An 18618-nucleotide genomic window follows, 5' to 3' on the forward strand; every position below is an offset into this window, starting at 1 on the left:
ACTGTCCCCCAGGGCCTGTCACCCCTTCTGTCCCCAGAGCCTCCCAGCCTTGCTGTATGTGTGTGGCATATGGGGGAGGGGGCTGGGCAGGGGGCTTTGGTTGGGGAATCACAGATACCTCTCGTTAGGCCCCAGTTCCAGGACTGACCCCACAGACTGGCTCTGAAGTAGGGCTCCCTCAGTCCCTTCCCTAAAGAAGCTTACACTTTCTTTCCACTAAACCTGCATCTTTTAAGCTCAAAGCCAGATTCAGGAAAAATAACAATGTTAAGAAAAATAGAAAGCTCTATCTTGTTCTTGGAGAAGAAAACTCAGTACTCTAAAGATGTGATGTCAAGTCATCCTATGTTAATTTATAATTTCAGTGCAATACAATCTCAATTAAAATACCAAAGGGAAATTTAGGGAGAATTTGGGAAGATGGGAGGGGAAGGTAGGACATATTTAAAAAAAAAGGAAATCATGGAATGAAACATTAACACAGGTACGTTAAAGGTTTCTGTGGGGAAACCTTAATTACTCAATATAGGGCGTGGGGGCATTTGGGTAGCCATGGGCAAGAGCAGGAGTGAAAGCTGGCTGTCTTTTCACTCCTTCCAAAAAATAAATTCCAGGTGGATCAGAGATTTAGGAAGCTTGATGGATCCACATAGGTCTCAGCCTTCCAGCCACTCCTCAGATTTAAGGGATTACACTTCAGAGGTGGGGAGAGGGTAGAGATCACAAACATGATAAATTCGGACAGTCTGTAGGTGAAACAACTCTAATGCGGTTTTACTGTTAAAGTCCCTAGTGTGCCATTCCTAACTGGCTTTTTCCAGAAGCTTCCAAAGCCTTTCTGGTGTCACTTTCTCCCCCTCCTTGGATGTGGCCTTGGCTCACGAGTTGCCAGGCTCCCCCTCTAGCTTGTGTGGTCCCTCCCTCCAGGAAGGACCCCTTCTTCGATGTATGCTATCCTTCACCTTGCCCTGGGAGCATCTGGGGCTACACCCCATGTCCACACCCTCTGCCACTGGTGACTAATGTCCCTTTCTTTCCCCCAAATTCTCCAACGGAGTGAACCCTGCAGGCCCCAGAATGCCCCCAATCAACTGGTGATGGAACCCCAAATGAAATTAGAAGTAGCGTTTTCTGTGTCTTCACATTGGGATCAAGGAGGAGGGATGGGTGAGGGGCTTCTTAACCTCGAGCTTGTTGGGGGCGCTGGAATCAGAGCTAGTCTCTCTGTGAGAGAAACACCTGGGTGAGGTGGACGCGAGTGGATAAGTGGTGGTGTGTGTGTATCTGTGAGTAATCTCCGGAGCCTCTCGCCTCTTTCTTCTTTCCCCTGAATGAGTTCCATGCGCTCACCTACCCCACAAAGGATAAAGGGACACAGAGGTCAGAGAAGGTCTTAGAGTCATCCCTACCTTCCCATAAAAGGCTTAGGTGCAGGGACTTTGCTGGTGGCGCAGTGGATAAGAATCTGCCTGCCAATGCAGAGGACACCGGTTCGATCCCTGGTCCGGAAAGATCCCACATGCCACAGAGCAACTAAGCCCGTGAGCCACAACTACTGAAGCCCGTGTGCCTAAAGCCTGTGCTCTGCAACAAGAGAAGCCACCGCAAGGAGAAGCCCGCGCACCACAAAGAAGAGTAGCCCCGGCTCACCACATCTAGAGAAAGCCCGCGCGCAGCAACGAAGACCCAACGCAGCCAAAAATAAATAAAATTAAATCCAAAAAAAAAAAAAAAAAAGCTTATGTGCAGACTGATCACTAAGAAGGAGGGAGTGTAGGACTTCTAGACTCTCAGATCCAGACCTCAGAGTCCCCCAAGCAATGACCTCCACAATGTGGAAATCCCCTCCCCGGCCTTGTCCCACACCTTGATGAGCAGTCCTCAGGCTCTGCTTGAATGTCTCTGGGTCCGAGAACACAGTGCCTCCTCGGTAGCCCCTTCTAGCTGGGACAGCTCTGAAGGTCAGAAAGTCCTTCCTTCTCGGCACACATCTGCCCCTGTGACGGCTATCCACCTGTCCTCAGAGAAGAGGGGAGGCCCAGGGGAAAGCATTCTCTGAGCAGAGCCTTGCTGGGACTGGAGATTCTGGAGATTCTAAGCCCTCTGCTTTGTCTTTCTCCTTAGGAGCTGAGCAGTGACCCAGGAATCTAGGGCAGAGGAGATGGATGTGGGGTACCCAGAGAATGGACAAAAATATACCAAAAAAGATCTGGGTCTCATGTGGTCATACACATACACCCAGACCTTCAGTGTGCCCTCACCCCGCGCCCACACATACACGCCATCACCTCCATGGCAAAACCTCTCCCTGCTCCTTGGGACACTGGCATCTTCTTCAAGACTCTGCAACCACCAGGTGTTAATTCACCCTTGGCATTGCTGGGTTTTACCTCCTTCAGCCATGAGTCATGGGGGAGGAGGAAGGGAGTTAGAAGGTCAAAGTAGTGGTGCTCTAGTGAGAGCATATGAGGGGGGTTGAGCCCTCGGTCCTGTTTTCTGCTCCTCTGTACCTTACCCACAGCACCTCTGGACCTTCTGCCCTCCTGAGTCTAACCAGAAGACAGTGGGGTGTGTGACTAAACCATAAATTGTGCAGTTGGAAGTATTTTATTTTTACTTTTGAATACAAGCAACAAAAGGTTTAATGCTGCATGATGTTTGTTTAATTGTAGAGTACAACCGTATAAATAGAAGGTAACAGATGAGGTCTTAATATGTGTTTGATTCAGTATTTTTTTTTTTAATTATTTAATTATTTATTTATTTATGGCTGTGTTGGGTCTTCGTTTCTGTGCGAGGGCTTTCTCTAGTTGTGGCAAGCGGGGACCACTCTTCATCACGGTGCGCGGGCCTCTCACTATCGCGGCCTCTCTTGTTGCGGAGCACAGGCTCCAGACGCGCAGGCTCAGTAATTGTGGCTCACGGGCCCAGTTGCTCCGTGGCATGTGGGATCTTCCCAGACCAGGGCTCGAACCCATGTCCCCTGCATTGGCAGGCAGACTCTCAACCACTGCGCCACCAGGGAAGCCCTGATTCAGTATTTTTTGAGCATATAGACTGTTTTCTAAAGTACTGTGGAGGAAAGTTAAGCTAAATAAAATACACCCTGCCCTCTAGCAGCTCAGAGTCAAATACTTAATACAGTTCTTATGGAACAGAACCCAGTTGTTACTTGTGTTGTTAAAAAAATGTGAAACTCCATGAGAAAAGCAAATAAAAATGCAATATCAGCATGATTATTTTTAAATCTGTAATCAGAATATTGCAAACTGTTCTTAGAAAATCTAGGAAATACAAAATTTATTAAAAGAAAACCAAAATCACCCTACTCAGAGATAAAAAAAAAAAAAAAAAAAAAAAGACTCTAAATACTGGGAAATGAGAGGGCTCAGAGAGGGCTAACCAGCTTCGCACTGGACCGGTGGGACCAGTTCCAGACCAAATCAGGCCCCACTTGAGGAGGTGGAGTGGGAAGGATTGTGGAGGCAAATAGGTCCCTAAGCCAAGAACTGAGGTCTCAGTGGGTACTTTCCTACCCTGTCTGTCCACTCTGGCTACCCTGCCACCCCTCTCCGTGGAGACAAATCATTCCACCCATTCACCGCCTCCCTCATTCCTCCTCTGACCACAAGCCTGACCAGGACACATATGCAAATATATCATAAACCTTTAATTCGACACCTAAAATGTCAGCTACCCAAGGGCAAGGTTTTCATTCATTTTATTCACTACTACATTCCTGGTGCCCAGAAAAGGGCTTGGTCCACAGAAGGTGCCCATCAAATATTTAAATACTTGTTGAGGGGCTTCCCTGGTAGCGCAGTGGTTGAGAATCTGCCTGCCAATGCAGGGGACACGGGTTCGAGCCTTGGTCTGGGAAGATCCCACATGCCGCGGAGCAACTGGGCCCGTGAGCCACAATTACTGAGCCTGCGCGTCTGGAGCCTGTGCTCCGCAACAAGAGAGGCCGCGATAACGTGAGGCCCACGCACCGCGATGAAGAGTGGACCCCACTTGCCGCAACTAGAGAAAGCCCTCGCACAGAAACGAAGATCCAACACAGCCTTAAAAATAAATAAATAAATAAAATAAAAAAAATTAAATACTTGTTGAGTGAATACCCACTGGGCCCTTTTATTTACTTTTCTCTAAATTAAATATTTATCAGAAAGGCTGATGGTCCCCACTTCATTCACTGATTCAACAAACAGTGAGCTTTTACCATGTGCCAAGCACATGGTGCATCATTATGACTTGGAGGAAACTCCCCATGGCCCAGAGAGGTGGAGTGAGCTGTCAAGGTCACACAGCGTATCAATGGCAGAGGAGTACCGGGGCCCCTGCTCCCTGGCCTCCAGAGCGCAGATTTCTTTCCATGACACCACAGGCTTGTGACTGCAAGGCAGGGCAGACTGGCAGTACACACCAGCCCGGTGCCAGGCCGCAGGGCACTGTGGGGCCATTCTGAGGGACAGATGAGCGCCTTGCAGCCAGCTGCTCTGGGTGAGGGCCCTGGTTAGGGCCTGAGGGCTTCCAGTGTCACAGCTAGTGCAGGCTCCTCCAGGAGAGGGCGTCCGCGACTTGCAAGGGCCTGTACCCTCCCTACCCAGGCCCACACACTCCTGCCCACACTTCAGTGAATGCCCCCATAATGGACATTCAAACCGAAGAGGCACAATCCATGTTCCAGGCTCTGTGCCAGGCCCTTTTAAATAGTTAATATTCATTTTAATATTTAATATACTAATTTAAAGCCATCACAACAACCTACGTCAGATCATGTAATTCCTTGGCTCACAAAATCCTCTGAGATGACTTCTGTTTTCACTAGGAATAAAAAAGCCATGGCCAGGCTTCCCTGGTGGCACAGTGGTTAAGACTCTGCCTGCCAATGCAGGGGACATGGGTTCGAGCCCTACTCTGGGAAGATCCCACATGCTGTAGAGCAACTAAGCCCGTGAGCCACAACTAGTGAGCCCGCGAGCCACAACTACTGAAGCCCGTGTGCCACGAGAAGCCACCTTAATGAGAGGCCTGTGCACCGCAAGGAAGAGTAGCCCCTGCTCGTTGCAACTAAAAAGAAAGCCCGCGTGCAGCAACGAAGACCCAATGCAGCCATAAATAAATAAATAAATAAATAAATAAATTTATTAAAAAAAAAAAAAAGCCATGGCCTACAAGATTCTAGGTTACCTGGCCCCTGCTGCTTGTCCAACCTCTTGTCCCTCCAGTCTCCCCCCTCACTCCCTCCAGCCCTGCTGGCCTCTTGGCTCTTCTGGAGCCCACAAGGCATATCCCACCTCTGTCTGAAGCAGTCCTGCCCAGACTTCTACCCCGTTTGCCTCCCTACTCCTTCAAGATTGTCTCAACTGCTCCTAGCGAGGCCAATTCCCACCATCACCCTGTTTGAAAGTGCAAGCCCCCACTACACTCCCATCTTCCTTATCCTGCTCCATTTTCCCACAATACTCATCTTCTTCTAATGATCTCTATCATTTCTTTATTTCTTTATAGTTGTCTCCTTCCTCGAATATAAGCAGCATGGAGGCAGGAACCCTCATCTGTTTTGTTTGCTGCTATTTCCCTAGTGGCTAGCACAGCGCCAGGCACACAGTAGGAACTCAAAAATATTTGTTGAATGAATGAGTAAACCCTGAGTTGGGCTACCCCCAATTTATAGATGAGGAAGCTGAGGCTTAGAGATGTTAGGTGACTTGATCAAGACCATACAGTTCATTTATTCAACCAACCAGCCAACCAGCCAACATTTATTTGCAGACCACCTACCGTTTTCCATGCAAATTGTTGAGGCACAGTGGTAGGAAGTTTTGGATTATTGGTTTTTAAAAACAGTCTTGAATCCTTTGGTCTTTTTTTTTTTAATTAATTAATTTATTTATGGCTGTGTTGGGTCTTCGTTTCTGTGCGAGGGCTTTCTCTAGTTGTGGCAAGTGGGGGCCACTCTTCATCGCGGTGCGCGGGCCTCTCATCATCGCGGCCTCTCTTGTTGCGGAGCACAGGCTCCAGACGCGCAGGCTCAGTAATTGTGGCACACGGGCCTAGTCGCTCCGTGGCATGTGGGATCTTCCCAGACCAGGGCTCGAACCCGTGTCCCCTGCTTTGGCAGGCAGATTCTCAACCACTGCGCCACAGGGAAGTCCCAAATCCTTTGGTCTTGGTGTTCCATCTGCTTACAATGTCTTCCCCCACATTTTTACTTTTTAGAATTCAATTTACATTTAAGAATTCAATTCAGCATCAGTGGTTGCCTGGGTTGGGGAGGGGGCGAGGTTGACTACAAAGGGGAGGCTCCAGCCGATCTTTAGGGTGAAGAGACTGTCCTGTACGGTCCTGGGGTAGCAGATGCACAGCTGTCTGCATGTGTCAAAACCAGGAGAACTGCACATCGCAAAGAGTAAGCTTTAATGTATGTAAACTAAAACCAAAGGTTTTATTCCTCAAGGCTCTTGGTCCCTGTAGGCATAATTCAGAATTTAAATTGTTTCTTCTCTGCCCTCTCCACGCACACACAGACACAAGCACACTTTGACTTGGGCCTCCCAGAATGACGGGGTGGGGGGCATGGGGGGTGAATAAGAGTACCTTTCTCCATCTAATGACTCCCAGCTCCTCCTTTGGCTCCCCCCTGCCTTTCCCAGGCTTCATCCCTCAGGGCTCAAGGTCAGGCCTGCGTCTCTCACCTAAACATCTTTTTAAACTTTTTGTGATAATTGTAGATTCACATGCAGTTATGTGAACTAGAAACAATACAGAGAGACTTCCCTGGTGGCCCAGTGATTAAGGCTCCGCACTCCCAATGCAGGGGGCCCAGGTTTGATCCCTGGTCAGGGAACTAGATCCCACATGACGCAACTAAGAGCTCGTATGCTACAACTAAAAGATCCCACATGCTGCAACTAAGGCCCGGCGCAGCCAAATAAAAAAATACTTTTTAAAAAACCCAATACAGAGAGATCCTGTATATCATTCATCTGTTTTCCCCCAGTGGTTTCCCCCATCTGTTTTCACAACCAGGAAACTGCCATTGATATAGCCCACCTTCTTCAGGTTTTACCAATTTGTGCACTCAGTGTGTGTGTGTGTGTGTGTGTGTGTTTGCGTGTGTGTGTGCGCACGTGCATTTAGTTCTGTGCAATTTTATTGCATGTGTAGATTCATATGACTACCACCAGAGTCAAGATACAGACTGCCTCATCACAAAAGTCTCACTTAGACTTTTAAAAGCAGTAATGTCCTATCTTGATGTTTCTCAAGGTACAACTCTTAGATGCATCAGAGTCACTGGGCTACTGATGTACCAGTTCCTGAGCCCTCCCAGCGCCCCACATTGAACCTGCACCTGTGGGAGTGGAGCCTGGAAATCTGTATTTTTAACAGAGGCCATATTTTGAGAACCATGGGTCTAACTGCCTTCCACATCTCCCATCTCGAATCCACCCTCCACACTGTGGCTGCTAGAGGGATCCTTCTAAAACACACCTCTGACCACATTCTCCTACTGTTTAACGCCCTGCAGTGTCCCCCATCAGCCATCAGGATAGAGACCTTAGCAAGCAAATGTCCTCTTGTCAGACCCCACCTCTCACCTCTACTCACCTCACCCCACTGCGGTTCAATCCCTCCAAACTCCTCTGATTCTTTTTTTGGCTTCGCCGTGGGGCTTGCGGGATCTTAGTCCCCCGACTAGGGTTCGAACCCTGCGCCCTCGGAAATGAAACCGCCGAGTCCTAACCACTGGACCGCCAGGGAAGTCCCCAAACTCCTCTGATCCTTAGCACACGTCATCTACATTCATCACGCTCTGATTTTGGTCACGCTCTTCCCTCTGCCTGGAACATCCTTCCCACTCTTCTCTGCCTGTTGCAACTCTATACAACCACTCATTTTTTACAAATGAGGACTTGGAGGTTGAGAGAAGTTTGATGTCACCCAGTAAGTAAGGGCAGAACTAGCTGGGAGCCAGTCCACCTGACTCCTGCTCCAGGTCTTACTGTTCACCACGGCTGTCCTGGAGGCTGTGGGAGGCCACTGGTCCCTCTTCCCCAGGGTCTGCTCACCTCCACTTGGGCCTGCCTGCCCATCTGCCTCTCAGAGGTCTCACCCAGGACCTCCTCTCCCTCTCCCGCAGCCGCGTGGGGCTGGGAATCAGGGGCCTGAGAGGAGGGAGGCAGGGAAATGGGATTGAGCCCAAGGGTAACCTGACTCCATGAGTGGGTGGCTGGGGGGTGGGGCACACCACGGGGGAGGGGGCTTGGAACACGTCCTCGGGGACCCCCTTAAGCCAAGGCGGGCGATGGGGGCTCCTAGAGGGGGAGAAGGAGCAGAGTGGAGTCCAAGTCCCCTCCTCTGCTGCCCCCTCCCTCCACAGCTCCCTCGGCAACCCGAGACGGGGGGCCTAAAAATAGCCCCCGAGGCGCAACCGCGGCCGCCCTGGTGACCTTCTGGGTAGCACAGGCCGAAGGCGGGCGGGCAGCAGGAAGGCAGGGCGCCGGTCCCCCAGGACTCATCTCCCAGGGCAACAATCCCCCGGGTGCCCCCGTGGCCGTCCGGTTCCAGCGTCCCCCCAGCCCAACTCGCAGAGACCATGCAGAAAGCCCGGGGCACGCGAGGCGAGGACGCGGGCACGAGGGCACCCCCCAGCCCCGGGGTGCCCCCGAAGAGGGCCAAAGTGGGGGCCGGCGGAGGGGCGGGGGCCGGGGCGCCCGTCTTCCTGCGGCCCCTGAAGGACGCGGCGGTGTCTGCGGGCAGCGACGTGCAGCTCCGGGTGGTGGTGAGCGGGACGCCCCAGCCCAGCCTCAGCTGGTTCCGGGATGGGCAGCTCCTGCCCGCGCCGGCCCCTGAGCCCAGCTGCCTGTGGCTGCGGAGCTGCGGGGCGCGGGATGCCGGCGTGTACAGCTGCAGGGCGCAGAACCAGCGGGGCCAGGCCTCCTGCGAGGCTGTTCTCACAGTGCTGCCGGTTGGAGGTAATGGGGAGGTGGGGGCCAAGCCTGGCAGGGAGGGGTGCCCACAGGTAGAGAAGGGTTACCTGGGCCACACCGGGGAGGTACCTGTTCATCCAGCCTTCTTCCCGCATTTCTGGCTTGTCAGCTGTGCTGACCCAGGAGTGCCCATCAAGAGGAACGTGCAGGGAAAGGGGTGTCAAGGTAGAGAGGCTCCCCACAGAAGGTCAGAGGTTAAGGGTCAGCATTTGGTAAGCAAAGCCTGAGCCCCACCCAGGCGTTTCTGGGAATTCCATAGTGGGAACCCTCCTAGTTTCCCTGTAGAGGGAGGCTTCCTGGGGAAATTGTTTTCATCGGCTCTGATAATTTAGACTGGAGACTCCTAATCAGCCTCTTACAGGTGCGTGCATGTCTGAAGGACGAGGCCAGCTCCCCTGGTCTGCTGCGATGTTGAGGGGATGGGTCAGAACTCCTCACAGGCCATTGCTAGGGCAGGTTGGTGTGGTCAGCACCAGGCCGGTTGGAGGAGGCCAGTGGGTGGACACGTACAAAAAGGGTGCAGAGCATCAGGGAGTAGAGCTAGGGCTGGGGGCTCCTAGGCATGTATGGAGGTGAGTGCTTGAAAATCCACATGCAAGCACGCCCGTGTGCATGTGCGTGTGCACGTACAGGCTGTGTGGGGGTCTGGTGGTACCAGCAGTTGAGGGGTTTGTGGAGTTGGTATAGAAAGTGCATGGGCCATGTCTGTCTGAAGTTCAGAGGGCATGGAAGGGGGATGCTTAGGCCGCTGTTGGGGCCCCTGCCTGTGTGGGTGAAGGGGTGGATGATCCCCGCATTCCAAGGCAGAAGGGGAGGGGTATGAGACTGGGCCTGGTGCTCAGGGTCCTGCTGGGGCTGATGTGGGTGCAGGCCAGGACGGAATCTCCTTGGGTCAGTGTTTGGGCTTCCTTTTTGACTTCCTCAGCCCCAAGCCAGTTCTTCTCTAGGCTGAAGACATAGCCTCAGCAGACTGAGTCTTTTTTTTTTTTTTTTTTTCATGTCCACTCCCTGTTTTGTGTGTGTGTATGTTTATGTACGTGTAATGATCCACATCCCACTAGACCCCTTTATGGTACAGTTGGTCACATGCTGTGATGAGAAAAGTTTGAAGGAAACCCTGTGAATTTTTTTTTTTTAATTTAAATTTATTTATTTATTTATTTTTGGCTGTGTTGGGTCTTCGTTTCTGTGCGAGGGCTTTCTCCAGTTGCGGCGAGCGGGGGCCACTCTTCATCGCGGTGCACAGGCCTCTCACTGTCGCGGCCTCTCTTGTTGCGGAGCACAGGCTCCAGACGCGCAGGCTCAGCAGTTGTGGCTCACGGGCTCAGTTGCTCCGCGGCATGTGGGATCTTCCCAGACCGGGGCTCGAACCCGTGTCCCCTGCATTGGCAGGCAGACTCTCAACCACTGCGCCACCAGGGAAGCCCAGACTGAGTCTTAAGAAATAGAATTCTGAGGAAGTAGGCTGCAGCTGGAGGAGATGGCAAAGAGCTCGGGGTCACTGAGTCTGCCCTGGATATTTTCAAGAGGGAATTCTCACTCCAGCTGGGTAGTGTCATATAGGGTACATCCTTGGGGGCTGAGGGGGAGGCATACCATGCCACCCGGGTTACAGTGGGACTTGGGGGCTCTAGCATCCTGAAGGAACTCAGCAGCTGGAGGGAAAAGAAGGCCGCAGGGTGCAGCTGTGTCAGGAGCTGGAGCAGGGGCTCAACCTCCCTCTGTCAGCATCTCCACTGTCTCCCTAGCCCTGCCCTGCCCACCTTCCTCTTCAATGACAGAGAGGGCCAAGGCTGGCTTCTCTTGGCTGCCTTCGCACTTGGCCAGGTAAAGGCTTTCCTTGCACCCTTCTGGGGTCCGGGGCTGGGGCCCATCCTGGCAGAGCTCTGAGCTGGGGAAGGATTGGACTCCTTGGGGGTCTTTGCTCTGATGCCCTCAGGGGCAAAGGGGACTGAAAATAGAACATAAATAAAGGCACAATAGATAGATTAATGAGAATACAACTTGGAGGAGAGAGATATTGGGCAGAGAGAGGAAGCGCTGAGAAGGAGCTTGGTGTCATAACGTTTGTTTAGAGTCAGAAAGGACCACAGAGAACCGCAGGTGCAAAGACTGCCTTTTACAGGTGAGGACACTGTGGTCCAGAGCAGAGGGAGAGGCCATCACTAGCTAACTAGCTGAAAGACAAACAGCTAGTTATGTCCATCCCAGAACTCAGAACCCAGTCCTTTTGGCTTGGGCTCTGGGGGCATTTTACCTCTTAAGTTCTGGAGGGAGGAGAGAGAAAAGGGAGGGGGAGCTGTCCATTGTATGGAGAGTAGTAGCCCAGCCCTGGCCTTTCTGAAGATGAGAGGCTCCTAACCTGTCCTTGTCCCCCAAAGTGGGGAGAGTGACATCATGCTAGAGCTCCCCAGACCCTCTGTAATCCGGGTGGCATGGTCGGTAGAGCTGAGCTGTGGCTGGGCATACCTAGCCAGAGGCTGGGAGGACGGTCTCCAGGCTGCTCTGGCAGAACAGCATGTTTGAAAGGCTGAGGTGAGGAAAAGACCCTGGGTGCTGGGGGACTGGATTGGGGGCCTTTTGCCAGTCATGTTAAAACAAGAAGAGGGTTGGGCGGCAGCAAGTCACATTTGAGAACTTTTTCATGCTGGTAAAATCTTTGCCCCAAGAGCAGGTTTATAATTATGATTAACTGGTAATAATTCTTAGTAGTATTGATAATTCGTAATAATATGAATAGCTACTATGCTGCTGTGTGGTAGGCAATATGCTATTGTATCCTTTGATATATCATTTAAGTCCCAGAGCAACCCTAGGGAAACTGAGGCCCAGAGGGATTAAATGAAGCATCTTGGTTGTACTGATAGGAGGTGGCAAGGCAGGGATGGAAGCCTGGGTCTGTCCCACTGCAAAGAACCACATGCTTAACTACTATGCCCCTCCAACATGATTGGCAAGGGAGGGGCTTTGCTTTGGTGATGTTGGGGGACTGACTGGGTGAGTCTGTCTTCCTCTTCTTCCTATTGCCCGCCCTCCACCAGTCCCTGCCTAGTGACAGGTCCTGGTCAAGGTCAGTTGGGCAGGCAGCTCAGCATTGCTCAGACTTACTCATGGAAAATTTCTTGGTTGGGATCAACAGCAGGAGGACTTCAGGGTTCTCGAGGAAGTCCAGCCAGGACCTGGCTACAGAGGGAAGAAGACAGTATCCTGGCTGGGATTGCTGTCTGGCTCGGCAAGACGGGGTGATGCTAAGGTTCCTGGCACTCCTGAAGCCTGAGATGTTAGCTCAGGGATAGAGGGATATTGGCATGGCTTGGGGAGGCTGGGGCCTTGAGGAGACAAGAGGGCTGCAGGCAGGAGAGTTTGGAGGATGGGAAACAGGAGGGTGGGATTTGGGGTGCAGAAATGAGGAAAGACCAGAAATAGTGAAGATGGCAGAGATGCAGGATACTTGCAGAATATGTCATGTGTAAAGCACCCTATCTCATTTTGGTATTTAAACTTCTAAGCCCCAGGTTACTGTTATGACCATTATATGTATAAGAAAACTGGGGTTCAAAGAGGGAATTTACCCCAGGTCACATGGCTAGTGAGGTGGCAGGACCAGATCTGAAAGCTGGGTCTCTGGGTCTAGGTCCACAGTGCCTGTCCTCAGAAAGAGAAGTGTGGGAAGACTGAGGCAGGGATCTGTCATCCTGACCATCCTTCTGTCGATATCCCCAAAGCCGTCTTCTGCCTCAGTCTCCAAGATAGGCAGGCATGCTTCTCTCTCAAAACATCAGGCTCCCACTTGCATGGGCTGAGGAGCCATGTGCCAATCAAGTAACCAGAGCAAGCGCCACCATTAAAGCTTGGGGCATGTGTGACCGGAGCGGGAGGCCTGCACTGAAGGATGGGGGGTAAGGAGGAGAGAGCACAGCCAAGGGAAGGCACAAGCTGACAATGCTCACCGTGTTTGGCAGTTGGAAGTCTCATAGCCAGGGCCTGGGAGACCCTGGTGCCAATCAGAAGGACCAAAGGTCAACAGATGGTAGTGAACCACGCAGGGGACTTGAAGGCATGGAGAGGAGAGATTAGAGAGAAGGAGAGAAGGCCAGTTAGCAAGGGAAAGGTGGGGAATACACCAGGAACTGCATGCGGGTAGATTGTGCAGTATCTTTTTCACCTACGATGTGGAATGTCCGGATGAAAAGCCAGGAGGAAACTAGTATGGAGTTGGGAATGGTTATTTAGAGTGGCCCCCTTCATTCATGCCAAGCCCTAATTAGGGAGAGGAGGAGGGGCCAGAGAGGGAGCAGTGAGGAGCCCTGGGAGGGAAGAAAGGGAAGAACAGAGAGCCCATGAAGTCAGCCAAAGCCCGTGCAGGAGCACTTTCCTGAAGCTAAGGCAGGCCCTCCCAGGAAGATCCTCAGTGGAAAGCAAGATTGTCACTTCTCCAGTTTCTGGAAAAGGGTCTGCGTCAGAACAGAGAAGGAAGGCTGGAGAATGAGCTGCTCTGGGAAGATTTACAGTCCCCATCCCCCCATCCCCATCCTCTCCACCAGCAGCTCTGTCGCCCCTTCCCATGTGTATTGAGTGCCCACCGTGTGCCAGTCACTGTGCTAGGTGCTTGAGATTTATAAGTGGGGGAGGGGGAAGACCAAAATTCTTGTCCTCCTAGAGATGACATTCTAGGGAGGGGACACAGCTTATATGCAATAAACATAATAAATATGTGAAAATGATATAGTATGTCAGAAATACAGAGCAGGGTAAGCAGGAGGAAGGAAGGGAGAAGACTGAAGCAAGGCAGGAGAGAGAGGGGAGTGGGGGTCTGGCTCAGAGGAGGGTCTGTGTGAGAGATGAGGCACGGCATGATGACGGGTTTTCTCTGGTTAAGGAGAAATGCTGGCGGGGCAGAAGTTGGAAGTCTGGTTTGGGGAAATGGCGGGGGAGCCCAGCTGCCCAGCCTTGGAGGGAAATGGGACATTCTGGGGCCAGCTGGGGCCCTGAGAGCATGCCCCAGGCTGGCCTATATGGGTGAGCAGTGCAGGCCCAGAGCAGGAACCCAGAATCTCATGGGCCTCTCCTTGGCCCAGCTGTCCCGTCACTCAGGCCTGCTGCCCATTGGTTATTTTTGCTACGGAATGTGCCAGCCCCTCGGATTCTCCTGGGCAACAGGGGCTCAAGTTACCCCCTCTCCTCAGTCAGCTCTCCCATCTGTGAGTGGGTGTGTTTGGGGGTGGGCAGGGAAAGCGCCTGTGTGAGTCCAGGGTCCTCTGGTTGGAACTGATGTGGACATGCACATGTACCCTCTCATTGCACGTCCTGTGCGTGTGTCTGTAGGCGCAACCTCTGCTTCTGGGGGTCTGGGAAACAGGACCACCTGTAGGCACTGAGATTGTACAAGGCATGACCTAAAACTTTAAAGGGCCACAAACTCAAATAACTTCAGGAGCCAAGTAGAAACTGAAAAGGAGCGAGCTGCTGTTGTCAGCAGCTGAATTTGAGCGTGTTTGCCACACAAAATATTGGGCAGGCTGAACAAAACTCATCAGTTGGCTCTGTATTTATTTTGGACCCATGCTTTAAAGAAAAAAAGTTAGGCGTCCCACTGACCAATCAGCACATGAGGCTTTATGGCACAGTGGTCAGTAACTCAGTCACAGTGCCTGGGTTAGAATTCTGGTCTCCCAATTACCAGCTCTGTGACCTTGGGCAAGTAACTTCTCTGTGCCTCCGTGCACAGATTAAATGAGTTTATTTATATCAAGTGCCTAGGACATTGCTCGGTACATACTAAGCATGCTGTCAGCATTAATGATAATGACTTAGTAGTCACATCTCAGAAACCAGATTGGCACTACTTGTGCAGGCTGGGGTGGGAATTTGGATCTGGGGACACGTGGAGGCACAGAACCTGTGTGGCTTTGGCTAAGTGATAGGACTTCTCTGAGCCTTAGTCACTTATCAATTAAATGGAGTCAGTTACATGTTCATAAGGGTTGCAAGCTCACCGTGTTGTTGTCAATAAGGTAACGTTTATAAAGTGCCTGGCATTTAATAAATGCTTAAGAAACTTAGTTATAATGATTGTTGGGGCGGGTAGTTTTGTGTAGGCAAAATATGCATGGTACCAAATGAGAGGAGGACAAAGAAAATTTGGTGAGTGTGCTCACCTGTGAATGAGAAGGTGGGTTATATGTGTGAATAATAGGAGCATCTCTGGGCACCTTAGCTCGTGTGTGTGTATGTGTGTGTGTGTGTGTGTGTGTGTGCGCGCGCGCGTGCGCCACGATGCACAAAGTACATATCATCACTGAACTCGAGGGCCCTCTCTGGCTTTTCTAAGCAGCCTGGGGGGATTCGCATTCTGGGTATATGTCACTACGAGGATCCTTGCCCTGTGTATGATCTGAGCGCCCCCGCCCGGCGCCACTGCCCTGCGGCGTGTTGGGTACTGCCTAGCAAGGCGGACGCGTGCGCATGTTTGTGGAGTGAGCCAGTGGGGATGCGGCTGACCTTCCGGAGCAGCCCCGCTGGAGGCGGGTGGGGGTGGCGTGGACGCCGCGTTGGGCGGCCAATGAGAGAGTGGCCCGAACTCTCCTAGGGCCCACTGCACCCCTTTCTGTGCCTCAGTTTCCCCAAGTGCCGATGCGGGGCGAGGGGGCCGCGAGGCAGGTGATCGTCGCCCCAGGGGACGCAGGGGAGCAGGCGAGGGAAGGGGCGTCCGGTGGGGGGGGTGCGGGCTGGCGGGGGAAGGGCCGGCTCCGGCCGCCGCCGCCGCCGCCGCCGCCGCTGCCGCCTTCCCCCCGCCTGGGCTCCCGCGGCCCCAAGGCTCCTTCCGCCACCGGCGCCGGCCCCCGCCCGCTCCCCGCCTCGCCCCCGGCCCCGCCTCCGACTCCGCCCCGCCCCCGCCCGTCCCCTCCTCGCCCGGCCGCCGGCCCGGCCCCCTCCCCCGCCATGAAGAAGCTGTGGGTGAAGAAGCGTTTCCAGGTGAGGGCTCTGGGGGCGGGCGGCGCAGGGAGGGGGCAGGAAGGGCTGGGCGCCCCGGAGGGAGGGCGGGTCGCCGCGGCCGGGCCCGGGGAGGGGGCGCCGGAGCCGCGCCTGCCCAACCCCGGTCTCCGAGGCCGCGGGCCGGGCGCGCTCCGGGGGGCTCCCCAGCCTGCGTCAGGCCCCTCCCCTCGCCCAAGCGCAGACCCCTCCAGCGCCCGCGATCCCCGCGACCACCGGAGAGGCCCCCGCAGCAGCCCTCGGCGTGGAGCGCCCACGGGCTTCTGTGCCACCTCTCGTCTCTGTCCAACCCCTGGCCCCCGCCTGGCTCTCCCCAGCCCCCCACTCCGGAGCCTTCCATCTTCCGGTGCTCCTGAAAGCACCGCGCAGGGATCTGCGCTGAGCTCAGTGCATTCCCCAAGCCCTGCCCCGTCCTCCGCGGACCCGGGCCTCCTTCCTGCTTTCGTGAGGCTCCGGCCCTTTGGGGGATCTTGCCCTCTGCCCTTTCATCACCCTCCCTGCCCTCTTGACACCTATCCCAGGTGTCTGTCCTTCCCCCAGCAGGAATCTGTGTCCTGGTCCCTCCATCTCCCAGTCATCCAAGCATGTCCTCCGCCCCCCCACCCCCAGTCTCTTCCTTCACATCAGTCAGCCTCTGTCTCTGGGGGGTGTCGCTCAGGTCCCCAGTCCTCTTTCCAGCCTGTGGCCCTTAGTCCTCTCTCCTTCCTCCCCGCTCCTCCCCAGAGGCATGCTGGAGCTCCAGCTGGGAGGGCTGACAGGCAAGGAAGAGTGGAGACATTCCCTACAGGGGAAACTAGCTGCCCGGGGTCTCTTCCACTTTCCCCACCCACATTGGCCCCTGGAATGACTTTCTGTTTGATATAGAGGTTTGGACGAGAGGTATAGGGAGGTCAGGAGCAAGCCTTCCCCTCAACAACTCATTCTGGCTTTTCTCTTTCAGAAAACCGGCCACTCCCGCCGGGCCTTTGGCCGACTCACCCATGGTGCGTGGACCATGAGCTGCCTGCTGTAACCCATGAGCACTCCTCCAATTGGGTCATGTCCCTTCATGAGGCACCCAGGCCTTGAAGATGGCCCATGAGATGCGGGACCCCCCCCACATGCCCACACTCACCCATCCACCCAAGAAGGCCCCTTGCAGCTGAGAGAGGACCTAGCAATGGGGGTGAGGGGTTAGCTGGTACACCCCATCATGGGCCTGGGCTTACTGTTCTCCAGATGTGGGCCCTGTGGGGATGAGTTCAGTGCCATGCTTCTATAACCAGTACACGGCTCCTGCTTGTCATGGCACCCGGGGAGAAACTGAGGCACAGAACCTGATAGAATTTGGGGAAGTTAAAAAATGTGCCCAGGAAACTTTGCTCCTAGCCTGACCACATTTCTGAGGACCATTCAGCAGTAGAAGAGAGGGATCGGGAAGAGGGTACCTGTCACATCATGATGCAGAACAGATGGGGAGGTTCGTTTGAAAGGAGAGGTCTCAAGGCAGATGCACAATGCAGATATTGTAATAGAGGGTGGGCCTGACCCCTAATGGGGGGCCTGGGTCTGTGGCTGGGCCGAGCACAAGTAGGTGTGTGTATGTGTGTACGTGTGTGTGTGGCCAGTGGGAGCACCAGTGAAAGTGCCAAGGATGCCAAATCGCTTGGGTAGTTAGTTGAAGAATCTGCCAAAGCACATGGGCTCCCCAGTGCGGGGCCCCGTGGAGCCTGCAGGCAGTCAGTGAATGAGAGATGCTTTGCCCATCCCAGGTGCCTCCCTCCCCCCACTCCCATCCCAACAGGGCATCTCTGGGCACTGGGTAGCCTCATGGCCCCTCTGTCCTGCCTGCCCACCGTGCCCTACCCCACAAACCCTCTGATAACAGTCTGTCCATGTCTCTCTCCTGCTGCTCCTATGGAAGCGAAGTTTTCCGCTCCTGCAGAAAGCAAAGTTACGGTAGGAAACTGGCTCCTGCCCTAGCCCTCCACTTCCCCACTTCCCTGCCCAACCCCGGCCTCTCCTCGCCCTGCCTCAGCTGCACCCTGATGTGTTCCGGCTGGTTTGGGGTGGAGGACAGGCTGGCCCTGCGGTTGGTCGAGTGCCCTGACAGTACGACTCTGAGGTGACTCCCCTTTGTTCCTGGGGTGCCAGAACCCAGAACTTAGAGCCTTGGAACCTAGGACCTTATTATTTGGGGGGCCACACAGGAACTTAAGTTATCACTGACAGGGGAGGAGGGAGGGGCTGCAGCTCTGCAGCCCGTTAAGTGGCCGGGAGGGGGGACTGTAGGTAGCTTTGAGGGCACCACCAAGGAGGCAAGGGTGAGGAGCCAGGGGCCCAGAGATGGAGCCAGGGGACTGGCACGGGAGGGGTTACCCTGCGCCTCTCAGGATGGGCAGCAGGATGTGGGGAGAAAAGGGGGGGAGGAGACAGATGCTGGAAGCCCTGCCGGTGGCGATATGGAGCCTCCTGTGGGGGAGGCAGGAGGTGACAGAGGGAAGAGTTGGAGTCGGAGGGAGGGGAGCCCTGCCCACACAGACCCCTTCTGCTCCAGACTCGGAGACGGGCGAGGATGACATCAGTGACGTGCAGGGCACCCAGCGCCTGGAGCTTCGGGATGACGGGGCCTTCAGCACCCCAACGG

At 53.9% G+C, this 18618-nt stretch overlaps 1 protein-coding gene across 1 annotated transcript in view; it reads left to right on the plus strand.

Annotated features, from left to right (window-relative positions):
* Positions 1 to 8347: 8347 nt before the first annotated feature.
* The window catches only part of SPEG (striated muscle enriched protein kinase), a 57390-nt gene continuing 47119 nt past the window's right edge, over positions 8348 to 18618 (plus strand). Inside the window, 2 exon segments of the mRNA XM_036857230.1 lie at positions 8348 to 8984; positions 18529 to 18618. Of these exon segments, the coding sequence (XP_036713125.1) occupies positions 8606 to 8984; positions 18529 to 18618 (469 nt within the window). The 5' untranslated portion in view covers positions 8348 to 8605.

The sequence above is a fragment of the Balaenoptera musculus genome, chromosome 7 (assembly GCF_009873245.2).
Source record: "Balaenoptera musculus isolate JJ_BM4_2016_0621 chromosome 7, mBalMus1.pri.v3, whole genome shotgun sequence".
NCBI classification, from domain to species: Eukaryota; Metazoa; Chordata; class Mammalia; order Artiodactyla; family Balaenopteridae; genus Balaenoptera; species Balaenoptera musculus.